Source organism: Netta rufina (genome assembly GCF_964035555.1).
Source record: "Netta rufina genome assembly, chromosome: 4".
Lineage (NCBI taxonomy): Eukaryota > Metazoa > Chordata > Aves > Anseriformes > Anatidae > Netta > Netta rufina.
Window position 1 is genome coordinate 67,354,454 of NC_140127.1, and position 21,751 is coordinate 67,376,204.

General features: G+C 36.6%; 1 protein-coding gene across 2 annotated transcripts in view; it reads right to left on the reverse strand.

Annotated features, from left to right (window-relative positions):
- Positions 1-990: 990 nt before the first annotated feature.
- DOK7 (docking protein 7) overlaps positions 991-21,751 on the reverse strand; it is a 64,677-nt gene continuing 43,916 nt past the window's right edge. Inside the window, exons 8-12 of one of the 2 annotated variants that reach the window (XM_084286345.1) lie at positions 15,760-15,802; positions 9,990-10,040; positions 8,791-8,862; positions 4,337-4,489; positions 991-2,821 (exon numbers count right to left, since the gene is read on the reverse strand). In XM_084286345.1, coding sequence (XP_084142471.1) covers positions 2,685-2,821; positions 4,337-4,489; positions 8,791-8,862; positions 9,990-10,040; positions 15,760-15,802 — 456 coding nt within the window. In that variant the 3' untranslated portion in view covers positions 991-2,684. The remainder of the gene's footprint in view (positions 2,822-4,336; positions 4,490-8,790; positions 8,863-9,989; positions 10,041-15,759; positions 15,803-21,751) is intronic. The other variant, XM_084286346.1, reaches the window with a different exon arrangement.

The window sequence follows — 21,751 nt, forward strand, 5'->3', positions numbered from 1 at the left end:
TGTAAGGCCAGCAGCAGTCTGATGACCTTTAACATCTCATCAAATCTCCTCCTGTGCTGCAAAGTCCCAGTGCAAGCAGTTTTAAGCAATCTACAGAAAGGCAGCCTTTGCAGAGAACCTGGGTGATATATTTTCCTGGTAGGTACGTTTTTACAATAGAAATTTTGCGGCTTCATTATATATCACAATGCTGCAACTATTACAAGTACGGTCCTGTAGATGGGTTGCTAAATGCTGAGTCCATGCAGGTGAAAAGCTCTGCTCCATGCAGATGTCAGATCAAGGCCAACGTATGACTTGGAGACAATACACAAGGGCATTTGCTTCATCCTGTTGTCACACATCCTGCAACTATAGGAGGTAGAAAGCAACTCACTTCATCATGAAAACAGTTTTGCACTGGTTATGGTACAGCATAATGAAATCCACTACTTACATCTAAACACCAGCCTTCTGAGACCCCAACTTTTTACTCCAATATCAGAAGACAGCTCTGAAACACTGACTAAACAAAGACTGAAAGTGGAAAACACTGCATTTCAATGCATCAGGCAAGCAATGCACATTTTAAATATCAAGTACAAATAGGCACATCACAAGGGTTTTGTCCCTGCAAGTCCTCTAGTGGCGATCTCTTAATGGAAGAGCAATTATTAGGCCTGGTGAGCACTGGGCCCTGATATCCTGTTCCCAAGGAGCTTCAAGTCCAGGCTACCCTAGTTGTACTAAATGTGTGTTTATAATGTAGATCACCACTGCCCATTTGTCAAATAATAATAAATAATAATAATAATAATATTAATAATATCACCACTTAAACTGGGAGTTTCATAAGAAATATTCCTTTTTCCCTTCAGAAATAAGTTAGGCTGATAAAAAGGAAAGTACATCTCAGCACAGAACAGATGACAATGGCATTAATCAACTCTCAAATGAGTATTTTTTTTATTTGAGAGATTTCTGATATTTTACATTACTATTGAGACTACAATCAAATAAATTTAAAGGCCAAAATCTGTCTCAAAAACAAGCAACTGCCTCTCTTACCAGGTCACATAGTGAACCCTCTCTTGCACAAAATTTACATTCAGCAATATTATGAATTATGCATATCTAAAAAACAGAATTGGGCTGTGATATTGTGTCTTATGAAGGCACAGTCAAAAGATTGCAATACCCAAGATATCATTCTTGATAACCACTGGAAGCCAAAGGTGGTACATTATTACAGGTCAAAACTTTGTTTTCTTTGTAACTACACTAATTTTTTAGTGTAGGATAACTGCCATATTTACATTCACGTTTTATTTAAATAACATTTTGTTTTGGGACAAATACGCAGAAAACAATAATTACATAGACAATGCAACACAAGAAATTAAGTCAAGTTTTGTATCATACAATCTCACTGTACAAAAGCAAGTTGGCAAAGACTTGTGGATAAACCTATATGACAAGAGAACTTTTTTTCTGTTGATTCTGTAGCATATCTGAAGACATGCTCTTACCCAGAACTGTTTTTTTGCTATTTAGGGACAGTAAAGAATTATTTAACAAAAGTTTTAGCGTCAAGGTGGATGATTCAATTTTGATGCTGGTACATTAGGCATAGTTTTGGAGATATAAAGAACTCACATTCAAAAGTGACTGTTTCTTTTGAGTAACTTGTTTTTAAGCTTTTCTGTATGAGAAGCGTGAAACCTCATTTTATAAGTCATGTGTATGTTCAGATGCAGTAAAATTTGACAAGAATTACAGGTACTCAGCAGTGATGAAAGCAAAGTTCATGTTGTCTAAAACGGAGCTTTTAAGAACAGAAGCACCCTAAACATCCCTTCAAATTACTAAGGTTTATAAGTATAATTAAATTATGTTATATATGTGTGTATGTGTTCTTGTCTTTGTGCACCCTTGTCTGTACGCACTCCTGACACCACATCTTTTAAAGCTGAGCAATTTTAGCCAAAGCTACAGAACTCTTGGTGAGGTATAAAACTGAATTACCCATAGATCTTTTTAAGCATGTCCATAAAAGAGCATATAAATTAAACAAAACTGTGCCTGCAAAAATCAGGCACTGAGTTTTCTTGCTTTTGTAAAGTTTAATTAATATATTAATAAAGGTTTTACATAATTTATACACTCAGATATATACATATATTTTATCTGTAATGTGTGCTTACATACATACAAATGCACGCATGCAAACTTATGTGTACACATACCACACACACACTCACATTCCCTTACCTGCACACATTCAAGTTCTTTATCTTTAAAGAAAATGCCACAATTTCATAAATGCTGGAATTTGTTCCAGGTTCTTACATGACTTTAGACTTACACAAAAAGATAACTTACATCTATTGTATATGGAAAAAAACTCTGGAATTTACAACCAAATTTTAAAAAGAACGAAAGGAGGAGAGAACGAAAGGAGGAGAGAACAAAGGGAGGAAAGAACAAAAGGAGAGAACGAAAGGAAGAAAGAACGAAAGGAAGAAAGAACACGCACACACCCTTCAAGCTACCAGCTTTCCAATTAGGAATCAATATATTGGAATGAATCTGGTATAAATGCAATATTCAGTGGCAGCTTTTGTATTTTTAACAATAAATGTGAATCTTTTGGAAGTTAAATTAGTACCAGCTTATGGTGAGCAAAATGTTCTTTGCTAGACAGGTCACTGCTGAGCCCCTTTCTTCTTTTGCTCCAGCTCCTGCAAGCGTTCCTCCCTGCACTGCGCATGCTGTGTTCCCACTTTGTGGGCTGTCTCGGTGGCTGTGATGTCAATCTGTGCATATCGGGATGATCCACTCCCTGAAACACCAAACAAAATGGTATAATAGACTATACCACACAGTCCAGAATAAGACTGACTGAGTGTTAAGCTATTGAGAGACTTCTTCCTTGGATTTTCTATGTGGATCTTGGTCTGGCATTGCAGCAGTCTCTATAATGGAGTAAGATGATAAACACAACTAAAGAAGCTTTGTTATCTAGATATTTCAGGTATTTGCTTTTCATCAAATGAGAATCTGAAATGCTTGTATTTCTGCTCCAAGTTTTAATCTTCACCCCTGCTCCTCCCAGTAGATGACAAAATTGAATAAAATGACAATTTAGTCCAATAATAGTGGGGACTGCTAGCGTTAGGTCAGAGGTTGGACTCGATGATCTTGAGGTCTCTTCCAACCTAGAAATTCTGTGATTCTGTGATTCTGTGATAATTGGCAATGAGATAGATAAAAGCTGCTCAGCCTGTTCAAGAGAAGAACAGTTCTGTAAGGGTGCAGACATACAACTCCAGAAGCTGGAAAAACTTTAATATGAAACATTAAAATAGTTATTATCAGCACCTTCAAAGTTATACAAGTTGAGCATGGGTTAGCGTTTGACATTTAAGAAAGTTCATGTCAGTTTATGGAAATAAATCTCTTCGTTCTTAATGCCTTAGTTTACTGTCTTTAAAATAAAACATCACTCTCATATCTCAACAGGGTGTTATACAGAGATCTATATTTATTAAAAAAAAAAAAAAAAAAGTGCTAGCATTTCAAAATTGTAAACATGCTGATATTAAAGGTATTAAAATTAAAATGTCAGTAGCTGAAATTTAAGCATGGAAAATCTATCAATACTAAGGAATTGAATGCCAAATCCTGATTAGGATTAGCTGTCTGTAAGGCATTCCTCCTTACACCTCTAAATGACCGTACATGTTAGTTATAATGCACATTTATGTGCTAATTCTCCAAATGAAGCATTAGAAGTAAATACCCATATGCAGACCAAAGAATCAGGGGGTGAAGGAGAATCAAATGCTTCTGCTAGCTTCCTCTCTGCAGCCTTTTCACATGGAAAGCAGACAGAACACCATATTTCTGTTCTCAAGCATTTGCTGCATGGCTCTACAGGCAGTGTCTTCTTCAGTACCTTTAGAAGCAAGCCTTGTACACCTACACCCACAACCCTGTCTCTGAAGCCAAGCAAGGAAAATTAAACAAATGCAGTCCTAATACATGCAATAAAACTCTTGAGAACATGAAGCAAATTACTGTCTGTCAAACTCTACAGACATAGAAATGTTCACTTTAGGATTGCATATACAATGCACCTGTCAGAGGGATGCAACATCTTATAGAACCTTGTTAGCTCAAAATCTTTCTCAAAAGAGTCAGCAGCTACAAGAAGTGCTTCACAAACGTACCTGGGTACAACTCCACAGTTAGCCAGAGGCTAAATAGGTAGATGAGAAATTAAGATTCCCCATACCATGTACATTCTGCGTTACTGCATCCTTTGCTGTTTAAATAGTACTGTAGACTTCCTTACCTCTTATGCTTGTGGTAGGTTCTTGAAGTTCCAGTTCCATGTAATGAAGTTGTTTTTTGGAAGTCGGACTGACGGGAATATTAACATAGGTGGCTGCCTCACTGTGGGGTCGATCTGATGCAGGTACATCAGCTGAATAACCTACTGCCCCTTCTAAAATAAATAATATGTTATTATAGACACTGTGATGACCAGTGATCAATTTCATAAAACACACTGTTCTGTCAAATATTCTGAAAGAAAACATTTAGCAGTAACAACTCAGCTCACCAAATGGTATATTTGTCAATCCTAAATGGGACATGAGAAGACCAAAGCTTCTACAGAAAATATTGTCAGAGACCGATCAAATCAGGAACTACGCGGAAGACCACAGACCACTGCCTGTGATCTCATTGGGTTGTGTCAGAAAACAAACACTGCACAGAATTTTTCTAACTGATGCAAGGTATGCAACATTACTTCGCAAGGCTATCAGCTATATCTCAGATTAATAAAGCCTTACATGAAGCAGCCTGTTCTAGGAAGATATGGACTATTATAGCACATGCAAGAGAGCACCCAAAACCAGTAGAAGTTCAGAAAGCATGTCACAAAAACAGAGACTGAAGAACTGCTTAAAACAAGGGAAAGGCAATCTTGTGCAGACAGCTTTCCTAGGAGGACTGATGCCAAGTGGGGACAGACCAAGTAATAAAAGATTTCAACTGTAGAAAAAAGAAAAAAAAAAAAAGAAAAAGAAAAAAAAAAAAGAAAATTAGACAGTTGGAAATATATCTTTAATAGTTAAGATCACAAGAACACTAAAGATAATCCCACAGAAGCTGAAGAATGTCTGCGTCTAGAATTGTCTAAAAAAGAGAGATGTTAATGCCTACCAGGAAATAGTTCTCTATAGAACAATTGTGACTTAAAGGGGACTATATTGTCTATTGGATGACTTCTCAAGACCCCCTCTAGTACTATTTCCAATTATTCTAATCTTGTCAGAAGTGAAACTAAGAGAGAAGATAAAAGGTTAATGTTCCATTCACTGGCCTGCCAAGCATTTCAGCCTTCAAACCCCACCTGACATCAGTCACCTACATCAAGCTTTTCAGTCTTGATGAAATACCAACAGAAAGACTTCCCAGAATTACTTGGGCTATAGGAGACCCAAATACAAAGCTGTATTCTGTCTGTACCTAGACAAGGCTTTGAGTCCCACCCTTATGGTACTATTCAGAAAGCCAGTTATCACCTGTCTGCCCAGGCCTGTTGGAGTTCTTACCATTAAACATTTTCTAGGGCGGTGCTCAAGCTTACAGTACCATGGCTGCTACATTCTCACAAGGCATGGGTAACTTAGAATTCATAGTTCAGGTCAGCACAGAAAGATGACAAACTGCAAGTTTACACGCTCATCACCAGGATCACCAGGATCCACCTATGCACACTCTCTCCCATCATTTGTTTTGTGAGTTGTACCCAACTCAGGTCACCTTATAGGCCAAAATGGAAAGCCTGTTTTGAGAATCACAGAATGGTTAAGGTTGGAAGGGACCTCTGGAGGCCGTTCTGTCCAATCCCCCTGCTCAAGCAGGGCCACCAAAACCTGCTTGCCCTGGACGATGTCCAGACAGCTTTTGAATATCTCAAAGGAGGAGGCTCCACAACCTCTCTGGGTAACCTGTGCCAGTGCTCTGTCATCTCCACAGTAAAAAAGTGTTTCCTGATGTTCAGAGGGAACCTCCTTTGCTTTATTTTGTGCCCATTGACTCTTGTCCCATCACAGAACACCACTGAAAATAACAAGGTTCCATTCTCTTTGCACCGTCCCTTTAGGTATTTATATATTGATAAGATCCCCCCTCAGTGCTGAGTAGAGGAAGGACCACCTCCCTCAACCAGCTGGTCATGCTTTGCCTAATGTAGACCAGAATACAATTAGCCACTTTCATGGCAAGGGCACACCGTTGGATCATGTTTGATGTGGTGTCCACCAGGACCCCTAGGTCCTTTTCTTCAGCAGGTATTGGTGCCTGGGTTTGTTCATCTCCAGGTGCAGGACACTGCACTTCCCTTTGTCAAACTTCAGGTTTCTGTCAGCCTAGAATCCTGCTTCAGGTTCTCCAGATCTTGCATGAAGACTCTGAGCAGCTTGCCTGTATCAAGAGGAACTCTGTGCTTGCTGGGTTTTGGTTGTGACCAGTAGCATCATGTTAGGTATTCAATTAAGGAAGTCTGGGGCCTAGAATTTGCAAGTAGCTGAGCAAAAGCCCTGAAAACATCAATGATATTTACACAGTACAATCACACAATAAAGATGCAGATGTGTAGTCCTCAGTGTCCCAAGAAGTCATAATTTAACTAACAACTAAGTGAGTTACTGCCACTGCCTCCTACTTCAGGTAGTGCCAGGAGGAGTGCTCCATGGCCTGCAGAGGTCAGTAAGTACTTAACATTAAAATGCCTCTGTCAAGTGAGTTTCCAGAGAAGATGGGTTTTGACTGTTGTTACTGCCTAAATGCCATCATCCATTACATTTTATTAATAAAAAAAAAAAAAAAAAGTTTGTTAAATGTATTTTTATAAATACAATGATCACTACTGATTGATTGCTATTGCATTTTAAAGCAATGCATTTCTGATTTTCTTTCTTCCATGTTTATCTTTGGCAACAGCTTGGTGGAAGGGAGAAATGAAGGGGGATTGTTTTTGCTTTTTAAAACATTTTGGTCAATGATTAATGCTAGCTTTCTCCAGAACCAGAGCATAATAATTCCACAACTATATATTTACATATATCTGAGTAAGCTGGTGGAAAAACAGTTGTCATAAGCAAGCAGAAGACTCAGTGCCACAAGCTCTGTCTGTCATCACTTACAAAAGGAGTACTAAATTGAAGGGGTAATAAGATGCATATGTGTGGTTCATCAGCTGTTATGAAGGGAAGAAACTTGATCAAATTATGTTGACTTTCATTTATAAGGTCTATCTCAAATGGAAATGTAAAATCCCATACCAAATAAGGCATCATAAATCACTCCTGTGTGTTCACTAGATTGCAGGACTGACAGCTTCTGAGTGCTAAGAACTACAGAGAGGTCACCTTAGAGCCTGAGGTTAAGTTGGGGCAGAGGAGTGCAAAGGAAAAATGGTATCACTTTCAGGTTCTTCCTCTCCCTGAAGTTCCTTTCTTTGTCTGCACATAATACTCATATCAAAACTTTATTTGTCCAAATCACTATGTCTCTTTTCATCCAATCCGGACTTTGTCAGGATATAAATGGAAAGGCAGTAGGTGGTCTTTTTAGAGCACAGAAGAGGATGACTTCCTATATCCAAACAGCATCAGCTGTTAATAAAGGGGGACTTTTTCTTCTTCTTGGACTGCATTATGAACAGCAGAGAGAGCTCATACAATGTTGGGTAACAGTAAGAGTTGTCAGAGGTTACGGTAGGATCCACAATAATGTAATCTCTCTAGACTTAAGCTACTTAAATCAAAGGAATCTACTGTACATTCCAAAAATTTTAAAGACTTGTAAACCGACCAATTTTCTGATAGATTTTCATTTTTTAAAAATAAATAAATGAATAAAAACAGGGACGTCCAAGAAGTAAACAACCAATTTCTGACCATCAGACAAGTTGTTGTTCCAAAGCAAGTGAGCGAATGTTAAAAACAATAGGAAAACAAAAGCGAACTAAAAAACAAGAACAACAACAAAGGAGAAATCTTTAAGTCTGCACCAAACATTATTATCAGAAATAGCTAAATGATTCTGTCTTGAGTATTTCAAATGAATTTGGCAGATCCATAGCACTGAAAACGTGCACCCCAAAATAGTTAAAGTCATAAGCAAATGACAATCATAAGGACTGATACAGCGCAATAGCTGTTAAGGAAAAGATAATTTTTGAAGTCTTTCTATACACTATTAAAATGATGTAGCAGGAGTTTAAGTCAAGTGCCCTCAAAGCTAGCTAGCAGGAAAACTAGCAAACTATAGGGGTAAATAGGTGAAAGGCTTTGGGAAGCTGAATGTCATATCTGATATTTTTTCTGAGAAAGGGAGAAAAAGGAGAACCAAAAGAAATATTTAAATCAGTAACAAGAGAAGCGTAAAAACAGGAAATGGAGTAGCATTGATAAGAGTGAAAAGAAAAAGAAAGGAAAGGCAAACATAGGTATGACTGTGGAGAGAAGAAGAGAATGATATTTGAAACTGGTGTTTCAGCCTTTCTTTCAACAAGTGTTGTTCGCAGAAAGAACACTAACACCCGAAGTTAACTGTGTGCACGTGTGTGAGTGTATGAACATACATGTAAAACTGACATGTTCAAAGGCCATCACCTCAGAAAAAATCAACATTTAGAAGAGATCACAATATAAAAGCAAATAAGGAGAAAGAAACAGGAGATGTTAGTGTAGTCCTCTGATGTAACTAGTTGCAAAGATCTTTACTCACCAGGTTCCTCAGGGCTAGTAGGAGTTCCAGGTTCTGAATGAAGTGTCAGCATCTCATAACCACCTTTAGGACCTAGAATACAGGAAAACCATCAATGGCTTCAAAGGTGGGAATCTACTTAATGAAAACGCAATTTTAGGTTTGGACCTGTAACCTTCTAATCTAAATAGTCATACTGAAAAAATCCAAGAAAGGATAACAGTGGCTAGTGTTGGCTTTTCTGTGATGATGATATCAGAATTTTCTACAGAGTGCAACAACAAATAAATAAACAATAGGGCATTTTTAAAAGTATTCACACTGAAGGCCACTAAAGTCAACAGCATGTTTTGCTATACATTGATGTGGGAGCGGAGCTGTCTTGAATGCATGAATCAGGGAGAAGAGCGTGGGTGATCTTGGGAGCATCTGGAAGACTCTTGTTAAAATTCCACCTCCAGTATGATGGATAACTTCTTGATTTCTGACAAAGCTCTGTAGAAAGTGCCTAAACTAGCCCTTCCAAAGATAACTTCTCATTCCAAGTGCAAATCGTCATCTTTGCAAGAAGCCAGGTTGCACAACATCACTGGTGCTTCCAGAGCTCTAAGCTGAAAAAAGATGCCCATGTTCCATCGTGATCTCAGTCTCCACCCCAGTTCAAGTAAGGGAAGCTGAAAAGCTATGACCATAGTATGAACGTACTGGTATTAAATCTGAATGACAAATGCTCGCAATTTTACCCGCTAATGTTGTTTTTTTCCTCCATTACCATAAGTATCTTTAAATGTGTTTGTTCTTTCTTTTCCAGCATCTCTTTGCTAGGGTACAAAATGTCTCGTGGCCTGAGGTGGGTTTTTTGTTGTTGTATTGTTTTGGGCTTATGTTTTGTGGGTTTGTTTTGTTTTGTTTTTTGATTATTTTTTTTTTTGGTGCGTGCCCTTTGCTAAAGTGCTGGCAACATTTTACTGCTGTGAATAAAATTACTGCCTATGCTCTGACACTTATCTCATCTGTCACTGCCTCTTCTAAACTTATCCCATCTGTCAATGCCTTTCTAACAAAAACCTGCAAAGCAAAAAACCCAAAGATATGTAAGTGTTACAATAGGGAATCAAATCATACATTACTTTTTACCATTTCTGAAGTTTAAAATATTTTAAGTTGAAATTAATTTAAACTTACATGCACACACACACCTCATAACCAGTTGTACCTACCAGCTTGGAGACTGTGCCCTTTATGTAGTTTCAGAGACCCAGAAGATGCACCTGTTTTCAGAGAGATATTCACATTAAACCTAAATACCTGTTGCTATTATTAGATATCTGCTGTGCATCATCATTCTTAGTAAGTGTTTCTGAAACATCAAGAAAAATTCTAGTGAAAAATACAAGTCTCTGTTCTTCCTTCAAGAAGTATGTTTCTTTGCAAAATTCTTTATCCTGAGATGATTGTGGCATTATAATCTAACTTAGTTGTTCTTGTTTTGTTCGGGTTGTTGATTTTTAGAAAGAGAGGATGCCTTCTATAAAACTTTGAGATATCTGGCCTCCCTATTCAGGGTGACCTTACTCACAGAGAAGTTCATCCTCAATCGAGAAGTAAAATGGCAGTAAAAAACTGAGGAGTTGCCTTTGCAATCCATAACACAGCTTTGGTAGCCACAAAGTTAAAGCTGTCATTAAAATCTCACCAGACTGGATCCAAAACCTAACAAAATTAATGGGAATAACTGTATCTCAGTTCAGTAGTCCACTGTTCAGTGATATAAGAATACATGAACGGGGGCAAGCTGAAGGCTAGGTGAACGATCTAGCTTTAGAGTGCTACAGCCAGAAAAGCTTTACCAAGGGCATGTCTGATGGCTCAGTCTTCTTTCTTCTGCCGTTTTCAGATCATCATGAATGTCCCAAACACAATTCTAGATAAGGAAGCTTGAAGGACGATAAGCCAGCAGCTCGGAAACATACAAAGTGGTGCATGTTTGTCTGTATCCCCATATCCCTTCTTTACACAACCAGCAAACTAATCAGGACTATACCTACCTGTTCAGTTAGAATTATTGTTATCCAGCCATGAATTTCTTCTCTCTGCTGTTCTTACAATGAGCACCTTAATCAAGGTGAGTGGCATTTACTTCCTGACATGAATAATTTCAAGGGAACTTCTTGTGCAAGTAAGTGGTACTTAACAGAAATGAGGTAGGAGGCTGTGCTTATGAGTAACCCTGCCACTGGTGACAGGGCAGCTATGCCACGTGCTGCTGGGTGTTTGGGATCAGGTATAAAATTAATACTGTCTTCAAAACTGATGAATAGTCTCTGAGCAGGTTAGACACCTCTCTGCAAATTGTTTTTAAAATAGCATCCAAAAATTAACATAATTCATAAGCAACATGAAGAAATTCTTCAAGATAAATACAATCTCAAGTGCTTAAGAAACCTACATGACCTAGGAACCTAAAGAAAATGGCAATTCTTTATTTTTTCCCCTGCATAAAGTATATATTAATGGATTTTATTTTCTAATTGTAATCATTTTCATGCTTATGAAATTATTTCCACACTTTTATAAAATAAATCTAAATAAAGTACACATAATTTCACTTATCGAGGATGGTAGGTTAAAAAGTAGTGAACATATTTCAAAAGCACAAGACTGAACCAAAACCTTTGGTTTTGCATTTTTTGCTTTGTACTCAAAGGCATGTTTAGGGTAACACAAGGTTACAAGAATTTTCAAGCATGCCATCCTGAAAAAAACTGATTTTGTATTTTAACCAATGAGTTCAGATTGTAGAATCTTTATGTATCCTGAAGAGAGCTTAAGCACTAAAAATATTGTTTGAACTTTTGTTTTTAACAAGGCTGTTGATATAAATAAATACAAAAATAGGACAGAGAAGTATGACATCCTGGACTAGCTGATTTACTTGTATTTTCACTGTGACTGATTTTCCTTTTTCTCACCTCAGAACATTCTGTCTCTGCATTATTAAGTATATCTGAATATACCTCATGCAGCTGAAAGTCTCATCTCACTTTGAGAAGAAGACTACAGCTTTATGCTAATTGCAGCTTCATCACAAAACTGGTATTTTTTTCCCCTCAAAAACTTTATGCAATTCAATAGAAATCATTCTACAGGAAATATGGATTTTTAAGCAACATTTTTAGGATTTGTGAAGAGCGCACACAACAGGAAAGGAAATTTACAACCATAAAGTGTTCCAGTCCATTTATCGTCAAGTTGAAATTTTCCGATTTGAAGATGTTTTAAAAGAGCTGTGTTAATGTTTCAGGGTTTGACCTGTTGCATTTTCCTCATTTTCAAATCTGGCAACTAACAAATATTTACATAGTCAAATCTCTCATGGAATTCTTGTGAAGCTTTGAACTGCACTGTATAAACAGACGTCAACAGAGTTTGACCTATTTTCTTCCTTCTCCTTTACAGCTACCACATATACTGTCTTGTTTCTCATTTGTGAATCCTAGGATAACACTTGAAGGAACAGAAAAGCTAGCAAGATAGCTTCTGAACATATGAAGCATCCAGTAGGAGACAGACAATCCCTTTCATTGTTGTTTTCATCTTACAAGGGATTGTTAAGAATAAATTTCTGCAGTTTCCTATGCCGTCCAATTCTGTGTGGCTGACTCGTTCATGTCTTTGTTATAATTGAATAGTTCATCAAGAAAGCTATTTGTATTCTAATTCCTTCAACGTATAAGGAGACAATGATATTCAAAATGTAAAAAAATGAAAATAAGTTGCCTCCTTCCAGAATATTTTGCATTCCTACCTATGATTAGACTCAAAACTCCAGTGTAGTTCAGTGAAGACAACCACTATTTGAAAAGTTTTTCCAACTGTATGTTCATTTCTTTATGTCCACTCTTCAAAAAATAAGCACAACCTACAGCACACATACCACAAGAAACAGCCATGAAAATAGCTCTTATGGCTCTTGTAATGCTTAGCCCCGTGATGTATAGTGGACACTGTTCAGCATACAGTCCTTTACTGGCTCAATAAATGTATCATTGTGGATATTATTTTTCTACAGCTGAAGAACAGATAACATATACAATTATGTGAATTATGAATTATTTCCAAACTAAGCAACAATAACCAACTCAGTATGAGCCAAATTCTTCTTTCTCACCACTCTCAATTAATTCCTTGAAACTCCTAAGCCTGGAATAGAAGCATCAAGCTGAACATGTTTGCAATAAAAATATTAAAAATGCCTGAGAGAAAGCCTGTTTTTCCATCATAAAAGCTAAGCTGTCAGACAGACAAGTTCATTTTCAGCATCCATCAACCATTATATACTTAATTTTATTCTTTTTTTCTAATCTCCCTTGACTCCCTATCTACCTAAGAATAACGTAATAGAGATGCTGTGTTCATAATCAACACCCTGACTTTTCAGCTGAATTCCAATCCACAGCATTGTTTTATGTTTATTCCTTAATTCAGCCTCTCAGAACATCTTCATTGTGTAGGTATTACAACAAAGAGGCTGACAGATAGCAAGAGCGTCTGTCGCAATGCTGATGAATTTGCTCATCTACAATATGGGAAAAAAATGGAACTGTGCAGCCAAAAAATAAAAAATAAAAGAAATTTAAGAGTAACAAAACTTTACAATATTCAAGTATACAGCTTCCAAAAGAGAACATTTTTTGACTTATTTTCCCACTCAGCTACTGATTTTTGTAATACCAGAGCCTGCAGCACAGAAGAACAAGGAGACCAGAGCTTCCACAAAAGAGCACAAGATTTAACTGACAGACCTCAGTTACAGCAAGAAACACCTCAACTATTCAGAAATGCATTCTAAATGTAAGAACGGTAAAGGACTTCAGACAAATTAGACGGATTAAGAATTCTCACTGCAGAACACACTAAACAAACACCGTGCAGACACATACCTAGAAGCACATCCTAGCCTTGGGACAGAGATTTGAACTAGACAAGCACTTGAGCCTTGTTTTTCCTACTCCCTGTAAAACACGTCACAGTGATTTATAGCACCAGAAGGACAAACAAGAAAGCAATGAGCTCTTTAGCTGACCATCCTGTGACGAAAAGTGCTGTCCTTTGATTCCAGCTCTCAACACTGAATGTGCACTTCATTCATGATCCCTTAATTCAAAATACATATGGTTCATATTTATGAACATTTTCCAGCTTGCCATTAGAACTAGACACATTTCTCTGAAGTAGCTTATTTTATTGCCCAGCATACATAACTGAGAGTAGCAGGAGAATATCATCCCCCACACTCACAAGCAATATACACATTTAAACAACTTATCCTGACTCTGTAACTACATTTGTTGGTACAAAACTGAGGCACTCAAGAGCAAAAATTGTTGAATGGTTCAAGTGGACACCAGTAGCACTAAAAGAGGTGTGCTGGCATTTGTATTAAAAAAAAAAAAAATGTAAACTGAAGAATATGAAAAAAATTACATGAAAAATGTAAATTGAAGAATAAAGTTCTACAGGTATACATAGTAACAGAATCACATGAGACTATTTGAGAGCTGAAGACCCCACAAAGACAGTTAAAAACTTCAGCTGCTGTATCCACCTAAAGCATTTTATATGCATTGCAACAAATAGTCGTTTCTTTTCCTAGTGTACCAGATATGAAAAACAACCCATTTTTTCAGCATTGCATCTTCCCTTTTTGTTGATCTTAAAAGCTGCCTTCTATCTGCATTTCCAGTTTGCTTTTGATAAGTTTTTTTCAAAACATCTAACTCCTTCACCTGCATGAATACCCTGAGATCAAGTTCTCAGCAGATCTTGTTTGCATGCACACTTAATTTGCCACTGACCTCAGTGTAGAAATAATATTGTACCCACCACACCTAGCTGTAGATGCAAGTGCCCCTACATTTACATGATAAGAATTTACATCATAAGAATTGCTGTGGTTTCCTTGGGTTGATTAAAGGACTAGAAACCTGAGTATTAGATAGAAAAATAAAATTAGATGTAATGATCCAATTTGTGCTTCTACTTAGACCTCTATAAATCAGGAGTAATTCCACTGACTCAAGTGGAATAACTAGGAATAAGATCTGCTACATGCTTCTGGATTTTCTCCTGCTAAGGCAAACAAAGGAATAGAATTACTTATGACCTTCTCCAAAGACATCTCCTGATCCTAGGAATCTTACTGGATTTGTTCACACAAGCATCAGTTAGCTACTTTTTTTTTTTTTTTTTTTTTTTTTTTTAAGATTTTTTAAATTAATAAAGAAACCCGAGCACAAGGTAGTGTTCTTTTTGAAGAAGGGTACATGATAAATTTAGTGGATCTATTGAATTATCAAGTAGATAGTTAATGAATACAAAGATATTTAAGAAACTAAACAACTTCCCTACACAGATCTCTCAAAGAATGAAATGGAGACAGTACACAAAAACAAGCATACTTAAAGCCTTACAAAATGTTATGTGTGAAGCAAAATGATGATATAATTTACTGACTGTGTCAGTCAACAGTTTCATGGGCATAAGAGAAGCCACACTATATTGCCTCTGGTAAGGATCCATTCCTGTGGTCTTGTATTATTTAGAAAACTGGTTATATACACAAAACATATAAATCAAGCTTGCCTTTCATGTTAATATAGCATAAAAGAACTTCATCCTGACTTCAAGAATGTAAGCAGGAAAAGCAATAAATAACTTTCTATAGAAACTGACAAGTTTGAACCTCTTTACATTATAAAATGAAGGAAACAGTCAAATACATTAATCTTTGCAACAGAAGATACTACAGATTACATGTACTTCATAAATGTCAGTCTCAGGAATAGCAGCAGCAAAACCTACCGCAAGCAGGATGCTTTTCAATACAGTCTTTAGTTCTATTTCCATAAGTCTGCTGTTTTGCTGATTACCATTTGGGACCATTTGGGCATTATTTTTTAACAAAACAAGTAACTAAGTGGTTCCTACCTGGTATAGCTGGTAAGACTCCAGACTGTAATATTGCTGATCCCTAAAGAAAACAGAAAATTTTAGAATGAAAATCTTTAAAAATTAAATTTTAAAAATTAAAAAAAGTATACAAAGTATAGGAAGAATGGCAGAAAAAACACTTCACCATCACAAAGGCTTAATACGTGCTATTCAAATCTGGAACACAAGCAGGCAAAAGTGTTCATACCTGGAGGTGTTTAGAACAGGCATAAGTTGTGAAACCCTCATGTACCTTAGTAAAAGCAAACTAACTTTGCTAACTTTTTGCTTTGGTTGCTTTGCAACAGCTGGAACAAGCACAATGAGGCTTAGCACAATTGAATCAGTCATGAACCAACCTACAAAAAGCAACAAAATTTGGTATTCAGACACAGCTAGCACTGAGTTGGAGTAACAGATAAAATAATTAACAGATTAATTAAGGTCATGTCTATATTTGCTTAAAATGGTAGGTGCTGTGAGCAGACCAAAGTTGTGTGTGCTTGTCCCAGCTGCACAAAACCAGCACATTTTATTTTGGAGATCAGACTGACTTCAGACTGCCTTCAAATTCTTCAAGACATCAAGGTATGTCTCTAGAAAAGCTTTGAGCCATCTCAGTTACTTTACGTTACTGGTATCAGTACAGTGGCAGCTGAGGCACATCAAAGCAGGCAGCCTGAGTACCAGTGCCCATCCACACCCAACAGTAAGCACGTTCCAAAATATGCAGGACACATTTTTCCCAACTATGCTACGTCATTCAAAGACGATCTGGAGGATGCTCTGGCACTTTGATCTCCAGACAACATCAAGGCTGCTCCTACACTAAAACATCAAGGTAGGCTATGAAGCCAGCATGTTCTGTGCTGCAGACCACCACTCTGCCAAGGAGATCTCTTTTACTTCTGGGATATTCACAAGAGCAATAATTCATCATCACGATCTATTCTTTTTGATTAATAAATGCATCTTTTGGACTTTGAAGTGGAAAAACACTCTATGCTTCCTGGACCTGAGCAATAACACTGCTCAATTCCAAAGCAGTAAAATTCCATTTTATGTTAACACCTGGCATCGGTTTTCTTAATCTAAACACACAGACGTTCTGATATGTTTCCTACACTTTCCTACGAACTGATAGCTTTTGAGAAGCTATCAGGATTTTATATATACTACTTATCTTCACCTCTGTACAAGCACTGTTTACTGTTTTAACTTCCCCAAAATTTCTCAATAGAAAACAAAATAGTTTATTTATGTACTAGAAAGTTCAAGCCATACTAATTCCTGCACAAAGTCTTCTTAAGGCAAACATATTAAGATGTAAATCTTATTACATAACGCATTGCTGAATTCAGAACAAGGTGACACCACTGAACAGTGAGATGGAAGAAAAAGAATTTCACAGGATTCATTCTACCTGAAAAACAAAATAATAATAAAATAAAAATCTAAGCACAGAAATTCCCAGAAGCAATATTTTCTGGGAAATTATGTGTCAGGATGCTTTCAAGTGGTGATGTAGCTTCTGATTCAAGAATCAGAGATTATTTTCTTGATGGTATATTAATCACTTTAAGGCTTCCTTTTGTTTACTACTTCAAAAAAATCTTTTTTTCTGAGCTGCCTTCCATTTTTCAGAAACTATAAATGTGACATACAAGAAAAACTGTCAGAGTTAGCAAATCTATCCAACTTCACTTAATGCAAGTGGAAAGACTTTGGCTTTGATGGAACTTGCATTGAAGTGGGAAAAGATTAGAAAAGATTACAGCGATTCTGCTTCACACAATAAAATACACATTAAAAGAGCTTCATTGGACCTTTGGGGGTGTAAGGAATTTTTTTTGAATGCCATTTTGATATCTGCAACACAAAACAGCCTAGAATAGTAGCATAGCACACATCAGACAGGAGACCAGCCTGATCCTATTGCAGACATGGAATCTCCAGCCTCAGTGTTTATGGAGTTTTTGTGCTAGCAGTATGTTTTAACATAAGAGACACTGAATGTGAGCAACTGTTTAGAGTGGAAAGGGGGTGGAGGGATCAGAAACATAGACCAGATTTCATTTCTGAAACAAGAAAAATATCATCCTGCAGTATTTCGGAAAAATAAAAATAAAACATTAATTTAACCATATGGAATGTTGTTTGTTCCTATAGTTACTGTGTGCCATCACAGAAGATGCTGATTTCAGCTGGGGGGTATGCATACTTATCTGCTCAGGTAACATACAGAAGACTTTGGAATCCAATGTGAGCAATATCATGTATATTTAGGTAACATAATACTTTTCTGTTGCAATAGAATTTCTACATTTTTTGTCTCTTTTTTTATATCAGACTTCAAAAATACATTTCTCCTGTCTCCAATAATTTATTATGGGTATGTTAATATAGAATGCAAAAATAAATTTAAAAAAAAAATCCTGACTTTTTTTGTGTCTGTGGATGTAAAACAGATTATGGTGTCTTTACGGTAACACCTGCTAGTTTAGTTAATGAAATAGAAAGCATCAGACTGCAGTGCTGAATCACATGAAATTCAAATCTTGCTAATGAGAAGGGGTCTCGCAACTTTCTTGCAGTTTTTTTGCTTTTACAAACAAAGGAGTATTTTTGTAACTTGTGGGGTAGGGGAGAACCATATGTTTATCAGTTCACAAAGTCAATCACAAATTGTTTGGGGAGGGGAAAAAAGCCTTTATCTTCCCTTTTGCCCCTAGACTCATTATCTGTACAGCCTTGCTGTCATTCAGGGCTTGTGCTTGATGCATGAAACTAGATAGCAAGTCTGAAAAATATTTTTAACTCTTTTCCCATAAATGCATTGCACATCAGAATATCATAAACTATGGTAAAAACATGGATAGAAACTTAGGATAGAAAGCAGAAAACCTGAAAGAAGATGGAGAACTCTCTTTAAAGAAAGAAGGCACTTGTTTATTCTTTGAGTCTCCCAGAGAGAACTCTTTCAACAGTACAGACCTTACAAGCAACAGTGATGCAAAGAAACAAATAAACTGAAAATTTTTACTAGAATAGGTTTTTTTCTCAATTTATAGCAAAGTTATTATTTGCAAAATAGCATTGGCTCCTACATGCTAAGTAGCTCTGTTTCCCCTGTAAATCCAAATTGTAACTACTTGATTTACTTGCAAATTAATTTTTGCTCTTTTTCCATCTTCTCATCATTGCATAAGTATAGCACTTCTGCAAGGAACAGAGGGATTAAAAAGCTAGCAACACTGAATGTTTCAGCTGCAGAAACTTTGATTTTTAACTCACATTAAGCAGCACAACTCCAAACAAAATAATAAAATCAACAGGGAGTTCAGACCTCTGAATGTTAGTGCAGCATTCAAACCATCACTTTTTATTTATTCTGTGCATCATATATCGTGTGGAAGTAGCCAAAATTATAGAGATGTCACTCTGTTAACATATGCACAGTTTGTTCAACAGTGGAGTCTTATTTCATGACTGGAATTCCTAGTCACTCTTACAAAATAAATTCTAAATAGTTTTTCATAAAAATGTATGGGTTAGGTGGGTAAGATAAGAAAACTGATGAAAGACTAGACAAATAATATCAAACAAATATACCTTCAAACTCATTATTAGAAGATTAGATCACACCTGATAAAAAGATGCAAAAGGGCTAGAAGAAGTTAGATGGGTGAAATTTCATCAGATATGGGACACTGATAAAATATTGTTGGAATTATAGTGAAGAGATGGAAGACAACAAATAAACAGAAGAATCAGATGTGATTAGATTTAAAAAAAAAAGTCAAAGATAATAACAAAAAAATTAAACCAATCTTTTGTCATCAAGTGATTTTTCTAGACTATAAAGTTGTTGTTTTCATTTTCATTTCACTGCACTTATTCTATTATTTCTGCAACTGCAAGGCCTCCTGCAACAATCCTTAAGAAGAAAGAGCCTCCACTGACTTACAGTGGCTGCTGCTGAGGCAACCCAGTAGACAGAATGAGATTAGAGACTTAATTTTTTTTTTATTCTACATAACAAAGACAAAACATGCTTTGGTCTGCAGGAAACAAAAATTTAAATTACTATGGCATAATGTAAGTGCACGGCTTTCATATGCAGAGTATAATACAGAACTCAAACTACCATTAAGCCAAAGAAGAAAATGAGTAAGTGACCTCACTCATATTACATGCTTTTGTTATGCCTGATATGATATTCAGACAATAACTAATGATGAGAGTGCCTAAATCCTGGAAATCTACTGCTACTTATAAAATAATTTAAGTTAAACATCATTCTAATGTGGATTCTTTTATCTGTGACCCACGAGCTGAGTGCTGAAATATGTGATGCATGGTTGTTAGTTCAAACAACCTCACCACTACAACACCCACAGTAAACGGATATGTACCACTTGTATATCACACATCATGAACTACATGTCCAGGGCTATTTTAACTCTGGTAGTGATCTGGCTGCTGTCAGATGACATTCATTTTTGATGTTCTGCTTCCAAATAACTTGGGTAGGGTTCAATGATAGATGTTAGGAGAACCACTAGTTTGATACGCTGGATCATTATTCACAGATTAGCTCTGTTGCCCTAAACAGCTGAACAGAATCTAAGCATTGGCATTTATTTGTGTGTGTGTGTGTGTGTGCAAATAACCATCACAATTATTTTTACAATCAAAAATTAGTTATTTTGTCTCGTGTATATTTGATATATCTCTCCCCCTTTTTTTTTTGTTTCATTTGATTTTATTGTTTGATTCACTTCAATTTCCATGAAATACATGTTTTACTAAATCAGTCCTCATTTTAAAAAAAAAAAAAAAAAAAAAAAAAAAAAGCAGAACAAATACTGTCCCATTTAAAGAGCAACATGTCTACATTTCTTTACATACACAAATCACTCTTACAGCTAATTCCTCCTCCTACTGGCTCCAAGGGTATAAAACATATACATTCTCAAAGAGACAAAAGATTTTTGTTTCATATTTTTAAACATGGCTGATAAAAAAGGAGGAAGCCACGCTTCCAAGAAAGAGTACATCAGCTTCTGTAGTTTGCAATGCTGAGCTGGTCTCCATCATCACTGGCAAGAGAAATGAAATGCCATTTGCCTGATTACTGTCAACATTTCAGACACACCTCATCAGCCACAGCTTATGTCATTCCCTTTGTGTATCTTTGGAACTAAAGCTTCGCTTTCAGCTCATCTAAGTTTTTTATAGCTCCGTTATTCTGAACCTAGTAAGAGCTAGATGTACAAGGGTTTAAGTGTCATTTGCATTTGTTTGTGCATATCTATGAAGCTTTGCCACAGCCTGGATCCTCAGACTGGAAGAAAGGCTCAACATAAATGAGAAGACCCCATCTTCTTTTTTGGAAAGAGGAAACAGTGATAGGAGCAATTATCCGCAGTCAGATTTTTGTCCTGCACACATCAAAAATATGATCATAATTGGAGAAGATGGAATGCAACACTGTCCATCTGCCTACTTTTCAAGAAGGTTATGATCTAATTTTTTTTCTCTTCTTCCCTCCTCCCCCCCACATTTTTGAAGCCACTGTGCTTTATCAAGGCCATGCAAAGCATCCAGTTTTTCAAAAGAAGACCATCAAAATCATGACTCAGAATCCATAGGTTGGTCACCGAAAAGAGAAAAACGAAGCGGACTTCTCTAACAATAAACAAACATTCTCATGCCTGCTGTATACAGCTGATAGTCCTTCATCAGTATCCCTGTGATTGCTTCACATAGTTTGTATGTAGAGGGAGGCAGCAGATTGCAGTTATGTTTATGACTATTGCATCTTGAGCTGTAAGTAACTTCAAAAAGGAAGCAAAGGATTCAATGGGAAATCCTGAGTGAGGATTTTGAAATTAGCATCACAAAAATATAAAATTGTAAACTGCTTTTAGAAAATGGAAAAGAAAATGCCTCAAACATGCCCAAAGTTCTGCAAAGCTCAGATACT